The sequence below is a fragment of the Anguilla anguilla genome, chromosome 11 (genome assembly GCF_013347855.1).
Source record: "Anguilla anguilla isolate fAngAng1 chromosome 11, fAngAng1.pri, whole genome shotgun sequence".
Taxonomy (NCBI): Eukaryota; Metazoa; Chordata; class Actinopteri; order Anguilliformes; family Anguillidae; genus Anguilla; species Anguilla anguilla.
In genome coordinates, this window is record NC_049211.1 from 29015920 (window position 1) to 29031977 (window position 16058).

A 16058-nucleotide genomic window follows, 5' to 3' on the forward strand; every position below is an offset into this window, starting at 1 on the left:
TGGCCCTTGCTGGTCCTCAGAATGCAGAAAAGATAGCAAACCAATTCTGTTCCAACTGATCTGCACAACTGGACTGCTCTCAGATCTCATATTTTCCATTTACGAACTCTATCCTCCGGCTATGAAATCTGAATTTTTTTCTCTTGGATAAAAATTGCATATAAGAAATAAAATTTAATGAAAGCTAATGATGGGACAATTCGCCACGGGAATGAATCTACTGGTATCAAAGTGTAAAAATAGTCTGGTATGTCCAACTCTCTCACTTTAGACAGATAGAAAACTGTTTGTCAGTCACATATCCTTAAGATTATCAATTTGTGTAGTTCTGGCTCTGTACTCCAGCACATTGGATTTGAAAATGAAAAGAATTAGGTTTTAATTTGAGGGTATTTACATCCACATCAGGTGATCCTTGGAGGAATTACATCCCTTTTTATACATAGTCTGACCATTTTAGGGCACCAAAAGTAATTGAGCAATTGGCTGCTCAGTTGTTTCTTGGCCAGCTTTGTCTTTGCATCATTAGTTCATGCACAAGAAAGCTTACAAAAGATCTATAGTTGATTGCATTTGAAGTCTGTTGCTATTATACTCAACATGAGGACCAAAGAAGTGTCAATGGCAGTAAAGCAGGCCATCATGACACTGAGAAATCAGAATAAATTCATCAGAAGCATAGCCAAAGCATTGTGTGTGTCAAAATCAACTGTTTGGTACATTGTTAAAAAGCAAGATGTGTGGTGTGCTCAGCAATAGCAAACAGCCTCGTAGACCACGAAAGACCACTGTTGTGGATGACAGAAGAATCCTTTCTAGTTTGGAGAACAACCCTTTCTCTAGCAGACCAAAAACATTCTGTAGGCATAGATGTGTCATAGCCTACCATAATGAGAACATTACACCAGTATAACCTCAGAAGCTTCACTCCAAGAGTTGAACCGTGGATAAGCATGAAGAACAGAACAGCCTTCTAGAGTTTGCTAGAAAGTACATTTTTTAAAATTGTAGAGTTCTGAAACAAGAACTTATGGTCAGATGAGATTAATATTAACCTGTACCAAAGTTATGGAAAGAAGAAAATGTGGAGAAAGAAAGGAACTGCTCATGATCCGAATCATGTCACCTCATCTGTGAAACATGGTGGAGGTACTGTTATGGCTTTGGCATGCATGCCTGGCTGTGGAACTAGCTAACTTGTCTTGATTAATGATGCGACTGCTGACAGCAGCAGCAGGATGAATCCTGAAGAGTACAGAAACATCCCATCTGTTCAGATCTAAGCAAATGCCTCAAAATCCATTGGATGGTGCTTCACCTTGCAGCAGGACAATGACCCCAAACACACTACTAAAGCAACCAAGGCAAAAAGTGGAATGTTTGTGAATGGCCAAGTCAATCCAATGACTTAAATCCAATTGAACATGGGTTTCACTTGCTGAAGATAAGATGCCAGAAAGCCCGTGAAACAAACAGGAACTGAACATGGCTGCAGTACAGACTTGGCAGAGCATCACCAGCATATCTAAGGCAGTCACTGAATGCAAAGGAAACCATTGATGCAAGGAAGTACTTCTTTTGATGTCTACAGAAGTACTTACAGTGAACTCCATAAAGTTTGGGACAGACATTTTTTTTTATTTGGCAATGTCCTCCACAATTTTAGATTTGTAATCAAACAATTCACATTGGTTACAGTACCGATTCTCATTTCTTTTTACATTTCACCATGGAGTATTAAACAGGACTACTTTTATTTACATAACGTTCATACGTCCCTGACATTATGGTGCCCTGAAATGGGGCGGCTATATATAAAAAGTGTTTAATTTCTACATGCTGAAACTCAAATGTATAAAAATACCCTTAAATAAGAGATGAGTCCAAGAACCACCTGTGAATGATTTGATCACAAATTGTGCAGCCAAATCAAGAATCATCCCAAAAATTAGAGCTCACTGTATTTCTCATAAACCTATAATGAACTCATTTTGTTTATTTGAACAAAATTAGCTTATTGTAAAATAAACAATATCTGCAGCATCAAGTTTCATTTACATGGCAACCGGTACTACTGTGGAACAGGAGCATAGTTTATAGAACATCCAACCATAATCGATAATTTATGCTGGTCAGGGTCGTGGAGGGTGCTGGAACCTATCCCAGCATGCACGGGGGAAAAGGCTGAAATACAACCTGGACAGGTCCCCAATGTATCGCAGGGCACACTCATGTCTTTGGACTGTGGGAGGAAACCAGAGTACCCAGAGGAAACCCATGCAGACCCAGGGAAACCCATGCCGAGCCCAGGTAGGATTATGAACCCAGGACCTTCTGTCTGTGAGACGACGGTGCCACCCACTGCATCACCGTGCCACCCTGATCACAGCAGCAGCCATGATCTCCACAGCTAATTTCCCCACAGTTGTTGGAACCCAGGATGCATTTATGATTGGTCGGAAACTTGGGCCGCTCAGGTCAGAGAAAGGCCAAGTCTAATCACGAGTGGAGATGGAAATCAAGATCAGACTTATACCTGGATGTAAAGTTCAATGCAAATGTAACTAAAACAACTGGACCTGATCTATGGAAAGCAAGCATGGTTATCCAAATGCAAAGCATGGTGACCCAAAAGCGAGACGAAAGCCAGATAACATTTCAGTGGGTAGGAAGGACAGCTTAAACCCAATTAGCCTCTGGTTACAATCAGAGCTTTTAGTGGGAGGCCATTGTCTAGCGCTGCTCAATCTTTTCTGCAGATGGATTGGGTGTCCAATGCGTATTACACTTTCCACAAGAGAGGCTGCATAGAATTGGGGAATGTTTGTTGAATTGGACAGGCATCTGTCATTTTGGGGGTGTACAAATTTGTACATGCGTGCATTACAGCTTGTGAAGAATCCCCCTGTTAAGTGGAATTTTAAGAAAAGGAAATGAAAATTCCCTGAGTAGAGATGGGGAATCCTGTGGAGGCCCACACACCTCATTGAGATGCAACAGCAGTTAGCCATTCAGCAACAGCACCAAAGCTATTCTGGAGGACCATTTTCACTCAACTCATTGTGCATTTTTCACTGGCCCAGACATTGCTGAAACTCATTTATGTAGTTGGACGACATTCATTGCTTCAGTTTTAAGTAGCTTGGCCAAGCATGCCACAACACAGGCAGTGCAAAAGTCTAACCCCACAGCCAGGCCAGCAACATCTAAAACATGACTAAGAGTGAAGAGCTTGCATCACTTTGGAACAAAGAAGGGACAGTACCAGCAGGGAAGTTTGTGAAGTTAAACTCTAGAAAATTTGGAAGTAAATCCTCTTTTCTGAGGCTATAGAGGCAATCGTGGGCTTGTGGTTTATAGCAAACAAAACGCCTGCAGGTTTAGAAACTTCTGTAGACAATTAAAATACCCTTAATTGCACAAACTCTGATCCAATCCAAAAAAATAAAAACCACACACACCGAAACTGAAATTTCAAAATGTAAACCGAAACCCCTCGCCCACCACCACCAGACAGTGAACCAATTGCTCAAAATACACATCCCATTTGCACTGGAGGCAAACCTCAAAAGCAACTGGGTTATTAGAGACGACCACACCTCGTGACCAGAAATCTGACAACCTCTTCCAGGGCAGCATTCAATTAAAAAAAAAAAATAAATAAAATAAAAAAAACACTTGCCTAACCAGATATGTTCAGACACAGAAATTGTTTAAACTGAAAAGGGTTTCAAAAATTAATTTCAGAGTAGTGATACAGTATGGAATGCATTCAATACTGACTAAATGGACGTCACGGATAATGTACCTAAACAATGGTGACAATGGCCATACTTTCCAACACCAAGAAATTTTCATGTTTCTGTAAAACAATCACGAGGGAAGAAACAAATTTGGAAAAGTCACCCTGATTTTATTTTCAAAAGACCAGAAAGTAACATTATGCATTAAGATGCTTGAAAAAGGAGGAAAAGAGTTGCAAAACAAGATGATTTACAAAGTCTACACTGTAAACATGCCAAAAAACTGGCAACAAAGTAACAGAGGCTCCATAATTCTTGTATTGTAGATCCCAAGACCCCTCTGACCCAGTTCAGATGCAGATTCATTATATTTTTTAAAAAGGCACAACTTGGTAAAATGCATACATTGGGAAGAGTGATTACCAGGACAAACAAAATCTGTTCTGAGCAAAGACGTGCAATGTGTCCAACAATACATTCAATAAAATAAAAAAAAGAAACAAAAAAAAGAACTACATTTAGATAAGCTACTCCAGTTATGTACCTGAAGATGAGGTAGGAAAAAAGGCACCCCCCCTTAACAAAACCATTACAATTTATACTCAAGAGCAGCCTGGCATCTCGAGCTGGGGGATGCCAACTGGTTGGGAAAATAATTTGTTGATTTGCCAATTTGGTTAACATGACAGGATTTGAGATCACAATTAAAGATTGACAGGAGGTAGAGGAGTGATTTAAACAGGATCTGAAAGTAACACCACCAGCCCCACAGGTGGAAAAATAAACCAAAGAAGCAGACCTGATCAATTATGCTCGGTAATAGGTCTTCATATTTAAGAGGCAACTAAACAGCAAACAGTAGGGCTGAAAGGTGGACCATGACATCAGGAAACGTGGGTGGGGGAATTCATTAAAGTGCAGCCAAGAGCAACAGTGTTCAGTGTTTTAATAGCCTTCAAGACACAGCTCTCTAAAGGCTCCAAAATGGTATGCTGGCACAGAAAATTACTGAAGAAGAATGGAGCAAACATTCTCAAACTGATTCCAGGAAGTTGAAGAGGGCAAAACATTTCCACAGAAAAACCGAATGATAGAAATATTAAAGGAGTACATTTGTCAAAACACACAGACATGGTATAAAGACCTTCATTACAATCTTTTGGTGCTTAAAAGAAAAATATATACAAGTTTGAGAGGTTAAGCCAGGCACTTGGCAAAAAAGATTTTTTTGGTTTTGAAAGCTGGGAAAAAATAAATCTAGTTCTAATTGTCAACAACCTTAAAAATAACTTAATTTCAAGAGTTTGCAGCAATAGTCCACATTCATGGAAGAGAACTTCCACTACAAGCGTCTCCTAAAGCCAACTGGTTTGAACACAAAGTGGCACGTTTTGAATCACTGTGTGAAAAACACCTGAAGTATTTCCCCCCCAATCAATGTCCATAAAGTTGATGGTACACGACAGGCACTCAAGTGTTCATGCATTAAATTTTGAGATGGAACCAGATGGAAACGGACAGGGCACGATTCAATGTTAGGACACCACTTTTGTATTTCCTGAAATATCAAACTGGCAATGCCTTTTGTCAAAACCTCTATTCTTGACATTAGATAGACCCATTTGGATTAAAGCCATTTCAAGTAAGATGAATACATTCAACTTCTGGAGGGAGAAGAGACTAAAAAGATGACAGCCTTACAAAAAGTTACCCGCATATCTTAGACATACAAACAGTAAATACAACCAGAGACCTCTACAGTAGTTAAATTCAAGTTCTACTAAAACGAAACACTAGCATAACGAGGCAAACTCTTCAAATTGTACGGAGAAGGGAAGGAGGGAGCTGCATGTTTCAAGTTACAGGAAAAGCTAAAGAGCACTTTGCAGGACTCGCTCATTTTTGTTCACCAAGAGACCTCATTTCCAAAATTGTGGCAAAGCGCAAAAGTGATTGTACTCATGTGAGCAAGTGTTAAATAGGAAAAAAAAAAAAAATAGCTACCATAAAAGTCATAATCTATACATTTCAGTAGGAAAATATGAGTATCACATCTGTAAAAAGAACCAAGAGATACAGGGCAAAACGCCTCGTCCTATTCCCTTCTCGGGCCAAAATTAATTCACCGCGATTTTGCTCTCTTCCATAAAATGGGGGAACTGGGATTTTGGCACACTCTCCCCACCATTCTTTTCCATTTCCGCCATCGAGGCGGGAAGGCCAGACTGGGACCCGTCCATCTTCACCAAGCCTCCGGTCGAGCCAACAAGGGGACCACCAGCCAGGCTTCCGGGCATGGGAATGCCCCCGTTCTGAATGACAGAGATCTCATTGGTCTTCATGCTCAGGCCGTTTGTGAACGCGGCCGCGTACTGGTTCCACATGGTGGGGTCGAAGTTCATCGGCGGCGGGGCCATGTCCTTATGGGATGGCATCATCTCCGGCATGATCTTGGACTCAGGTCCCAGCGCCATCATCGCCATGGGGTTGTCTAAAGACAGCCTCTGACCCCGCCTTGCAGAGTTATTCCACATGTGAGTCCCAACATGCACCTAAGTGAGTGAGAAAAACAACAGAATAAGATTATCGCCAAGCACAACTTATGCATTGCTGCAGGCAAGAGAAAGTGCATCATGGGAGCCGTTTCAGTTATCTGATAAGGAAGTTTCAGAAAAAGGTTTTTCTTAATTTGCTTGATTCTTAACTAAAACACACTCAGTCGCACACATACTACAATCAAAACAAAGGACAGAATATAGGCTAGATGCAATTTAATTTAAGACATCACAGATCCAGAGTGAGGGGTGAGATTGGGAAGCCTCACCTTGAGGTTGCCCTTCGTAGTGAAGGCTCTGCCACAAATTGTACAGGCGAAGGGCTTCTCTCCAGTGTGCGTGCGCTCGTGGATCTGCAGGGCGCTGGCCGAGGAGAAGTTCTTCCCGCACACGTTGCAGAGGTGCTGTTTGGCAGAACGGCGGGCAGCCGAGGTAGAGGGTGGCTGCACCCCCCCTCCCAGGGACATGGGGTGCCCAAATAGGCTGTGGGCCCCCATGGGGCTCTCTGGAGGGGTCTGCATCTCCAGCTTAACTAGACTTGGAGGGACACGCATGTAAGGCATGTGGCTTGAGCCTGTTCAGAGGGGGTGGAAGAGCATAAATTTCATGAAATTAAAGCCATTTATTCATCCTTATGGACAACAGGAATGAAGTCAGTCAGTCAAGACGTATAGGCACTAATCACTGTTGGCACTGTTCTATTGCATTATACATATTCTGATTGAAAGAGCTCCCATCGGTTTTCTACCAGTACGAGGATGAATTAGAACTGCCTTGTCCCAATTTAACATTCCCTAATCTTCACTGGGCTAACAATGATAAGATAACTGTCTTCCATTGAATTTGAGTTTCCTAAATAATATGTAATTTGTGAACTGAATATATAGAAGGTATTAAAAACAACTCTTTCAAGAGGACCTACCATATTCACCATTTGAAAAAGACAGGCCAGGCTCCTCCTTGATAGGCCTGGGGGTGAAACTGGCTGACGTCAGGTCCAGAGCACCATTGGATTCTGGGTCATGGGGCCCGCCGTCAGAGTCGGGTCGGAATGCCATCCTGCTGCAGTCATCAGGGACAGTGGGATCAGGAGACTTGGACCGACTGCTCCCCAGCTGGCTGTCGACTGGAGATGAGGACTGGAAGGAGATGGAATCCGAGACAGCAGGGCTCCTGCCATTCTGGTACTCCTGGTCCCCTGGCAGGGCAGAGATCGGCTCTTTAGGGACCCCATCACTCCCATCAGAGCTGGCCTGCCGCTGCAGGTTTAGGGCAGACGCAAGGTTCTTCATGTGGTTCTCCAAAGCAGCAATACCCGAAAACATGGATGGTGGGTGGGGGGGCTGCGGCAGCTCTTCCTTCGAGTTTGGGGGAGGCAAAGGGGGCAGGGGCTCAGAGAACCCGTGGGGCCTCTCCCTGGGGTTCATCTCGTTCTCGGGCTCCTCCAAGCTCTCGTCATGGAAGCTGCTCATGTCCAGGGCCTTCTCCTCTTCAGGGGGGGTGGGGGTGGGGTCCGCAGCCTCCTGGCCCTCAAAGGGACTCTCTGGGAGAGGGGTGTTGGGGATCTGGCCGCCCATGTGCATGCGGATGTGCTGCTGCAGCACCACAGCGTTGGTGAACTTCTTCTGGCAGATGGGACAGGAGTGCTGCATCTTCAGCGGCGTGTTGGCTCGGTGGACGCCGTAGTGGGCCTTCAGGTTTCCCTTTGTGGAGAAGGCTCGGCCGCAGATCTTGCACTTGTAAGGTCGCTCGCCCGTGTGCGTGCGGTAGTGCATCTTTAGTGAGCTCTGGCAGCTCAGAACCCGGTGGCAGATGACGCACTCGTTGGGGTCACCAGTCTTCTTCTCCAGGCAGTCCACCATCTGCTGCAGCTTGGCTGTGCCTGAACCATGGTCACCGGGCAGCCCGTTGCCATTCACGTGGTGGTGGAGAGTGCCCAGACCTCCTGGGGGCTCCTGGGAATGGTCGGCACCCATCTCCTGGTTGAACATGCCAGAGGAGATTGAGGCCCCGTCGCTTCCAGAAGAGGGAGGTCTTTGAGAGTACACATCACCCCCCAGGGGACCATCAAAAGTGGGCTTGAGGCCCTGCAGCACAGAAGGGTGGAAGCCTGCCGAGGGAAGACCCAGATGTGGCTTGCCATCAACAAAATTGGACTCTTCAATAGGCATGGACATGCCGTACGGTATGCCGCTGCTGGTGGGGATGTTGTCCAGGTGCTCTGGGACAGGGTGAGGGTTCATCCGTATGTGTGGGTACTTCTCCTTGTGCCTCTGGAAGTGCACCTTGAGGTTTCCCTTGGTGGTAAAGCGGTTCCCGCAAATGTTGCACTTGTAGGGCCTCTCGCCGGTGTGCGAACGCAGGTGAATCTGGAGGGCGCTGTCGTTCCCAAATGTCTTGCCACAGAACTTGCACTTATGCTTGAACTGGTGTTCTCCAGAGGCCACCTTTGGATCCACAGCTGGACTGGGGAGTTTGACTTTCCCCTTTTTGGAGGAGTCCAGGGCAGCCGCCATGCCAGCAAATGGGTTCTGGAAAGCCATTGCTCCCGGGGACTGGGGAAGCAGAGCGGGGAGCCGGCTGGCAAGGTCGGGGAGGCCTTTTGGCAAATCTGATTTGGGGGGGGCGGGGCCAGCCTGCATGCCTCCCGGGAGGGGAACAAGACCAGCGTTGGAGTGAGGCAAGTGGCTTGCTTGCTTTAGGGCTTCCAGGGACAGGCTCTGCGAGCCAGTCCTCTTGCCAATGAGGGCGGCAGCAGCCGAGAGCTGCTGGGACAGGTGTGCCCCCAGGGCTTTGAGCGGGTCTACGGCGGCCCCCAGGGCAGAGTGCAGGCTCTGGGGCGCCATCATGGCCACCTGGATCCGGATCTGTTCCGTCAGCTGGATCTGCTGCAGCTGCTGCTGCTGCAGGCTGACCAGCTGCTCCAGGATCATGGGGATAGCATGCAGGTTGGCGTGCAAGGAGGAAGAGGAGGCCAAAGAGGAGGCCGAGAAGGAGGGTGGAGACTTTGTCCGGCTGGACGAGTGCTGCGTCACCGCCACTCTGGTAGCAGGCATGGACTCCAGAGTCACGTTTGTGTCTTGCACTTTGGCGGCTGACAAGTAGATCCTGTCAGGGCTGGCAGAGGTCTCACCCATCTCTGCCTCCGCCCGTTTTGGTGCCTCGTCGGTGCATGGTTGCAGCTCTTCCCCATCGCCCTCGCCCTCCTCCTCTTCCTCCTCCTCCATCCTCTCCGTTAAACCCGTATCTCCTTGCAGCCGCTGGTCGCCGCGAGGCTGACTTTCGCTGTGGTCGCCCGGGAAACCGTCAGGGGAGCCTTGTGAGAAGTCGCACGGCACCATTCCGTCGCCCTCCTTCATGATGACCACCTGCTGGCTCTTGGTGCAGCTCCTCTGGTGCTCCAGGAACTCGGAAGGCTCGAAGAACTCCGCGCAGCAGCCGTCGCACACGCGGGGGTCCTCCATGCGACTCCGCTTTGCCTCGATCCCGTCATCCTCCGCTGGATCGTCCCGAAGAGCACCTGCAGGCAACAAAGACAACACACAGACACATCAACACCTGGCACCTACCATTTAGAAAGCACAGCCATGATTCAGTAAGTGCAACATACAGTCGTACAATTACAAACACTACGAGAGACTTCAAAACCTCCATTTTAGCAGAGGTGGGAAGTCCAGGGGTCAGAATGAGACTCCTGCCATGAGTTTCTTCCACCCATAACTCCAGCTGAAGAATTGTGCCTATATTGCCAACTGAAACCAAATTCTGTGAAGGACCTTTACAATCTGAACCTGGATTTTCCAAGTTTGTAATTTAGTAAATCTCACCACCTAGATCAGTGGTTCTCAAACTTGGTCCCAGGGCCCCCCTGTGTATGCTGGTTTCTGTTCCAACTACAACTGAAATCCCTCAATTTTAAGAAGCTGTCATTTAGCCTATACTCTTCATGTTTAGAGAGATTTACCCTCTTAAGCCACATTGTGGAAATGGCTGTGTGCCATCAATAAAAGTCCAATATTCTTGCTGTACTATATTGCAAACAGTTCCAAAAAGAGGTCAAAATATTTTAATAGATCAAACTGAAGACCGATGTAAATCAATAGGCTTCTAAACGGTGAGTGTGAACACACGGCAATTAAAACTAGTAATTTGCTAAACCAAGAATTCAAATACAAAGCAAAAACCAACCAAACCTGTTAATACATTTAAGATGAAAGAATTAGATGTGTTCAACAATCTAATTAGGAACCTGTTGGTTCACGTCAGACCAGTTAAATGTTTTTAAACAATATTTTCGGTACTTCGTGTAGTCCATATATTTGCAATATACCACAATTACAATGGCATGCATAACTATTATATATAATGTGGCTTAAGAGGGTAAATACTACTTCTGAAAAGCACCCAATTAAAACAGCTTTTTAACATTCTGAGATTGCAATTGCAGTGGGAAGGAAAACCAGCGTAAACAGGGGGCCCCAGGACCGAGTTTGAGAAACACTAACCTAGATGAAGGTACCAAAAATGCAGAGTTAAAACTTTTCCCCACCCTGAAGCCCTGCTGTACTCCATAAAAATGCACCAATTTTCCAGGACTGAATCAGTACAAGCACAAATTGACAATGTGTGTGAATTCAAAACAGTTTTGAATACAAAAGCAATGGAAAAGAATTAATGGTGGCCCATTCATAAAAATAAATAAATAAAACTTGACTGAGTAAGCATGCACTGAGGGACTTAAAGAACATTAAATACATTCCACCACAAAATACTGTGACCTCTCCAATTCCTATACATGCAATTATTACATTTATGAATTCATGCCAGCCAAAAAGACGGCTTTTCGAAGTCCCTCTTACAAGAGAATCAATGCATGTTCTGAATGGAACCACTTTTTGGAGCTAGACCACACCCACTCCAATGGGCAGAACAATGATAGATAGTCTTATTTCAAGGAGGTGGGGTTTACTCAGATTCAAATTTGCTTACAGAAGCACCTACGCACAAGGAAATTTGAATTATACTTCATACACAACCACCACCCCCCAAATTTGTGAGAAATAATGAATGCATCGACAGCACAGGGAGTTTAAGCACTCAAGCCTAAGAATAAATGGGAAGTTTAAGTTTTGGAATTTGTCCAAGAATGATTTATAACTCCTTTTATGACTTGAGAGCTCTTGTAACGACAAAATATTGGATCCTCGTGAGCATTCCTAATGACCCAAGAACTTCCTTTAATGAATTCAGTAAAAACAGCAAGCCCTGCCACTTTAGCTGCGAGTATTCATAGCCATTTGTATGCATTTATTAAATTACATTGAAGCTATAATCAATAACTTACAATTTACAGCATGTTCTTAAAACTAACATCAGCAAATGTGAATATAGCCTATGGAAACACAAAAAAAAAAAAAAGAGCTTAAAATGAGGACAACGGCAGGCAGCTTTTTTGACTGGAAACTTTACACTTCAGATTACATTTTGCCTGCTTTTATAAACACCATATAGTCTGCCAAATAAAAAAAACTCAATTTAAATTCAGAGCTGTAAATACATCTAGCCTATATATTACAGTGCATCCAATTTTTAATAAAATTTGTTCAGCAAAAGAATGCCCTAAAGAGTAGCCCACCTCATTTATAAAAATAAATAAATAATTTTAAAAAAAACACCACACACACACACACACACAATATAGGGCAAGGACCACCCGTCCCACCCTCTAGGGCACACAAGCCTTACCAATCAAAGGACACCAGGGGGGGGGGGGGGGGGGGGCAGCAGTCAGTATGACAAAGCTGCCACCAGAGGGAGCCAGCAGTAAACCAGCAAGTCAAAATGTGCCCAGAAACACAAAGGTCCAATTCACAAAATCTACAACCTGAAATATGGATACATTTAAATAGTCAGGAGGGAAAAGGCCATCCTTCCCACCACACCACATGGCCACTTCAGAGCAGGAGCCACTTACCAATGACTGCCCAAAATTTAGATTGGAAGGTGAAAAATTAGCAGGAAAACAAATTAACTCCAGCCTACAACCATTTCTCTTGCTCAACACCCACAGGGAAGGAGGAGAAAGAAGAGGGGGTAGGCAGAAAGAATACATTCAGAAGACAGAATCTGCACTCCAACTATGGACACTCACCTACACAAACTGAAGCCAACCCAGCAATTCAAAGATAATCCACTCAATCATAAACATGTATAACTAAAAGCTTCCAACTGGCATGGCCAAATTAAAAAGTTGAATGCATGCCATTGACATTTCATTTGTGTGCCAAAAGATTAGATGTGGCCACTTAACAGTCCCATTGTTAAATGCAAATGCACTCATAAGATGCGAGGTGGGGGTGACAGACCACCTGTCTGGATTCTTCCTGGAACCGTTGGACTTGTTAATTGCTCACCAGGCGACCGAAAGGGGCTAAAACCTGGCAAATGGCATTGTATTCAGAAATCATTCACTCAAAAGCTGAAAGGCAACCCAAACGAGCAAAAGTGGACATATTTTACAATGTACCGGCTGCATTATCGGATTTTAAAAAAACAGCGCAAAGTAAATTATGTACAAGTTTATGTAAGAAATCACATTTCACCCATCATTAGCAATCAAGGTAGTAGAGCAGATAAGACTAGTGAACTGTGGCGGATAAATGCAGCGGGCAGTAAGACCACGCGGGGGCGCTTTCCAGCGCAAACAGATGGTACTCAAGAGCGCACGCGGTAGATGGACCGCATTGCTAAATTATGAAATTTACCACTAGGTAACACGAAATACAGAATTCAATAATTCCAATATTCCTTTTCCCAAGTAAGCGTTAAAAGTGAAGACCTTAGCTGCAGTTTTAACTGTATTCTCACGTTTATGAAACATACAATGTGGCAGGTTAAGGATCTGGCCAGTGCGTCATGCTTCTGAATTGGCCAACTTGCTCTGTATGAATAAGAGGGAGGTGGGCAGTGTTTCAAATGTTTACATATGGCAATACAGATCGACCCCCAATCCCTCCACCGCCACTCCACCCCCACCACTCCATATGCACAAAAGGAAACAGTCATGCATTAAACTGGGGATTTATTACCCCTTGGTCAGTTTACTCGTGAGTCACATTTCATACCAACCTGTCGGGCACCTTTTGTTTAACCTCAGACAACCAAATTAGCTACCTGGCAAGCCAAAAGAACCCAAAGCTTTAAGTTTTAAGAGCACGCAAAATGTTTCCACATGCTATGGTTTACATTACGAAACTGATTTAGATAAATCTTAAATAATCGTTGCCCTAGGTGACTGGTTCGTTAAGAGACTCCCCATACGTTTGTCATCCATCAGGAAATTAGTCAATCTATACACAGACCAAACAGTTTGTTTTAAGTTCAAAAACATATAACAGCGAATGGTTGCAAAACTAAAGTTGATGTTAAAACTGCATTACAATCTTATTACGTAGCAAACTTTGGTTGGTTACGTGGTTAGAGAGTAAACGACTGTTCTTAGAACTTGTAATAATGTCAGAATTAAAATGCCAATCAAACAGAATCTCACGGAGAAATTGGGATTGAAAACCGCCGAAAACAGCAACTCGGAAAGCAAAATAAATTTTTAAAATTCGACATCAGCAACAGCTCGATAGACCAAGCCTTAGCTTCACCACGATGTAAAAGGGAGTTGCAATTCAGCACCGTAATCCATTCGCCAAACTTGTCGAACATCAGTTACTGGAGTTGGGACTACTTAGCAAAAGTAAAACGTCCATTCGTAGTCTTTTCAACACTTTAGACATTAGGCACGATAGGTAGATCGTTAATAAGCAAACACATATTGGTTTGGTATATAACTAGCCCGCTGGTTATCAATCGCAGCTAGCGGGCTAAGCGCCAGCCGCGTCCATTACGATCCAGTTGCAGATCAATACAATAGTCAGTCAACACAAACACTCACAACTACATTCATTAAAATTGGTAAGCAGCGTTACCCATGCACACAGAATTGATCGTAAATACCGAAGACTAGTACAAAATTATATAATATTTAATAAAGTAAGTTAAGATATTATAGCTACTTTGAATTTTTCAAACGAATTAAGTTAGCCTACAGCTATCGAGCATTAGGCTACAATCAATGATGGTCAAAGACAGACAGGACGTACCAGCAAAATTACTACCAATCGCTTTCGCTATATTGCAACCTCGTAACTTGTACCAAATTAGTTAAAAATTATATCGCGGAATTGACGTAACTAACATAACCCTAAACAACCGAAAAGTTAAAATCAAAACTACTTGCTTTCTGTAAGCTAGATGCTGAGAAAGCGTGGTCAATTCCAAGGGTCATGATCCCGGCCAAAGTGCAGGGTACCAATAAATGAAGTATAAAAAAATACATACGTTAACAAGCCATCTACATTCCGCTAGTAGTTGACCAGACAACATCGTTGGCTGCGAAATATTTGAAGTCCAAACTCACCATTTTCCGCCGAACCGGGCTCCTCGGAGTTGATGTGTTGTGGCTTGGCTTGCTTGCGCCTCGACATGGTACAACCATCGGGAGCAAAATAGTAACAATATTTTTTCCTCTTCTTCTTTACAACAAATTCTTAGAGTTGGGGAAATTAGCCCTTCAAGTAGAATTGCGCATGTCTGAGTAATTATTATTATCAATAATGCATTGCGATTTATCATGGGCCTCTGACAGCTGATTGGCTCCAGTCCAAGTGCTTACAGATTATTCAAATAGGACTCATTGATGAGAACAGCAGAGTGCGAGAAGGGGGAGGGAGGTGCATGCGAACGTGCGCACCGCACTGAGAGAGCGAGAGCGAGAGAGAGAGATTTACTCTGAATTCAACAACAATCTGCAAAATAATTACACTTAGGTGGTTGCTATATTGACCATTAGCTTACTGCATCGCTGCGATTGCCTACGAAATACGCCGTAAATACAAAGTCTCTGTTATATTAATGAAAACTACTTGCTCTTTAAAAAAGTGTACACACAGCCAGCCAAACTTGGATGATAGCCTACATTTGGGTGAAGCGACAAGTAGAAAATTGGATATAATGCGCTAGGTTACACGTTGCGGATAAGTCATTTGGGATATATTTCGGAAGCTGGGTGTTGACATCAATGGTTTATTTAAATTGTCCGTTTTATTTTTCCGTTATTGCATTATTGAGTGCCGCCAGAAATGTATGGCAGAAGGCTATTTATGAACGTATAGAAACTTCCATGGTATACTACAATAAAGGGACAATTACAAATCAGTCAGTCTGTTTCAAAGGTATGAAATGCATAAGAAATAATAAATTGTGCCAGCACACATTAAAATCAAATGTTTCGCGCTTTGGAGATTAATAGGCTACAGTATACCACGAATTTGTTTCGCCTATCTCGAAATGTTCTCAATTTGAAGTGAACGCCTTGAGTTCGACTGGGTCTATGTTCAGATTAAGTGTTTTCTATTATTTATTATTAACACGTAGCCATCTAAATAACCTAAAATCTGTTCTTGGGGTTGGCGTGTGTAAAAAGTACATTTTTGGGACTCATTACAATCCACTCAAGCCTTGTAACAAGTCCGAGACATTTCACTAAATTATCGTCATTTCTTTCAAATTTACATAATGAAAATATTCAGGCTTGTGAGTTTTACAATTTGTTTAATTCCACTTCCCCACATTTGCTTCCTGGGGTTTGAATGGAAATCAAAATGTGTGACCGCCTTGTGTACTGCTGTCTGAAGGTCAGTATGCTTGA

The 16058-nt window shown here is 43.7% G+C and overlaps 1 protein-coding gene across 2 annotated transcripts; it reads right to left on the reverse strand.

Moving 5' to 3' along the window:
- Positions 1-3892: 3892 nt before the first annotated feature.
- Positions 3893-14945, reverse strand: sall4 (spalt-like transcription factor 4). 2 transcript variants are annotated; one of them, XM_035380715.1, is made up of 4 exons: positions 14769-14945; positions 7230-9818; positions 6568-6872; positions 3893-6295 (listed from the first exon to the last, which is right to left on the reverse strand). In XM_035380715.1, the coding sequence occupies exons 1-4, from the start codon at positions 14833-14835 to the stop codon at positions 5861-5863; spliced, it is 3396 nt and encodes a 1131-aa protein (XP_035236606.1). In that variant the 5' UTR covers positions 14836-14945; the 3' UTR covers positions 3893-5860. The 2 variants fall into 2 exon arrangements, with proteins under 2 accessions (XP_035236606.1, XP_035236604.1); XM_035380713.1 differs by having other exon boundaries at positions 7221-9818.
- Between the last annotated feature and the right edge of the window lie 1113 nt (positions 14946-16058).

What these genes read in the sequence shown, in the direction of transcription:
- sall4 (XM_035380713.1), bottom strand. Translation starts at nt 14,835, where the DNA reads ATGTCGAGGCGCAAGCAAGCCAAGCCACAACACATCAACTCCGAGGAG. An exon ending in TTTTTCAAATGGTGAATATG is followed by an intron (nt 6,873 to 7,220) that starts GTAGGTCCTCTT and finishes CCCTCTGAACAG; the next exon opens with GCTCAAGCCACATGCCTTAC. An exon ending in CTACGAAGGGCAACCTCAAG is followed by an intron (nt 6,296 to 6,567) that starts GTGAGGCTTCCC and finishes TCACTCACTTAG; the next exon opens with GTGCATGTTGGGACTCACAT.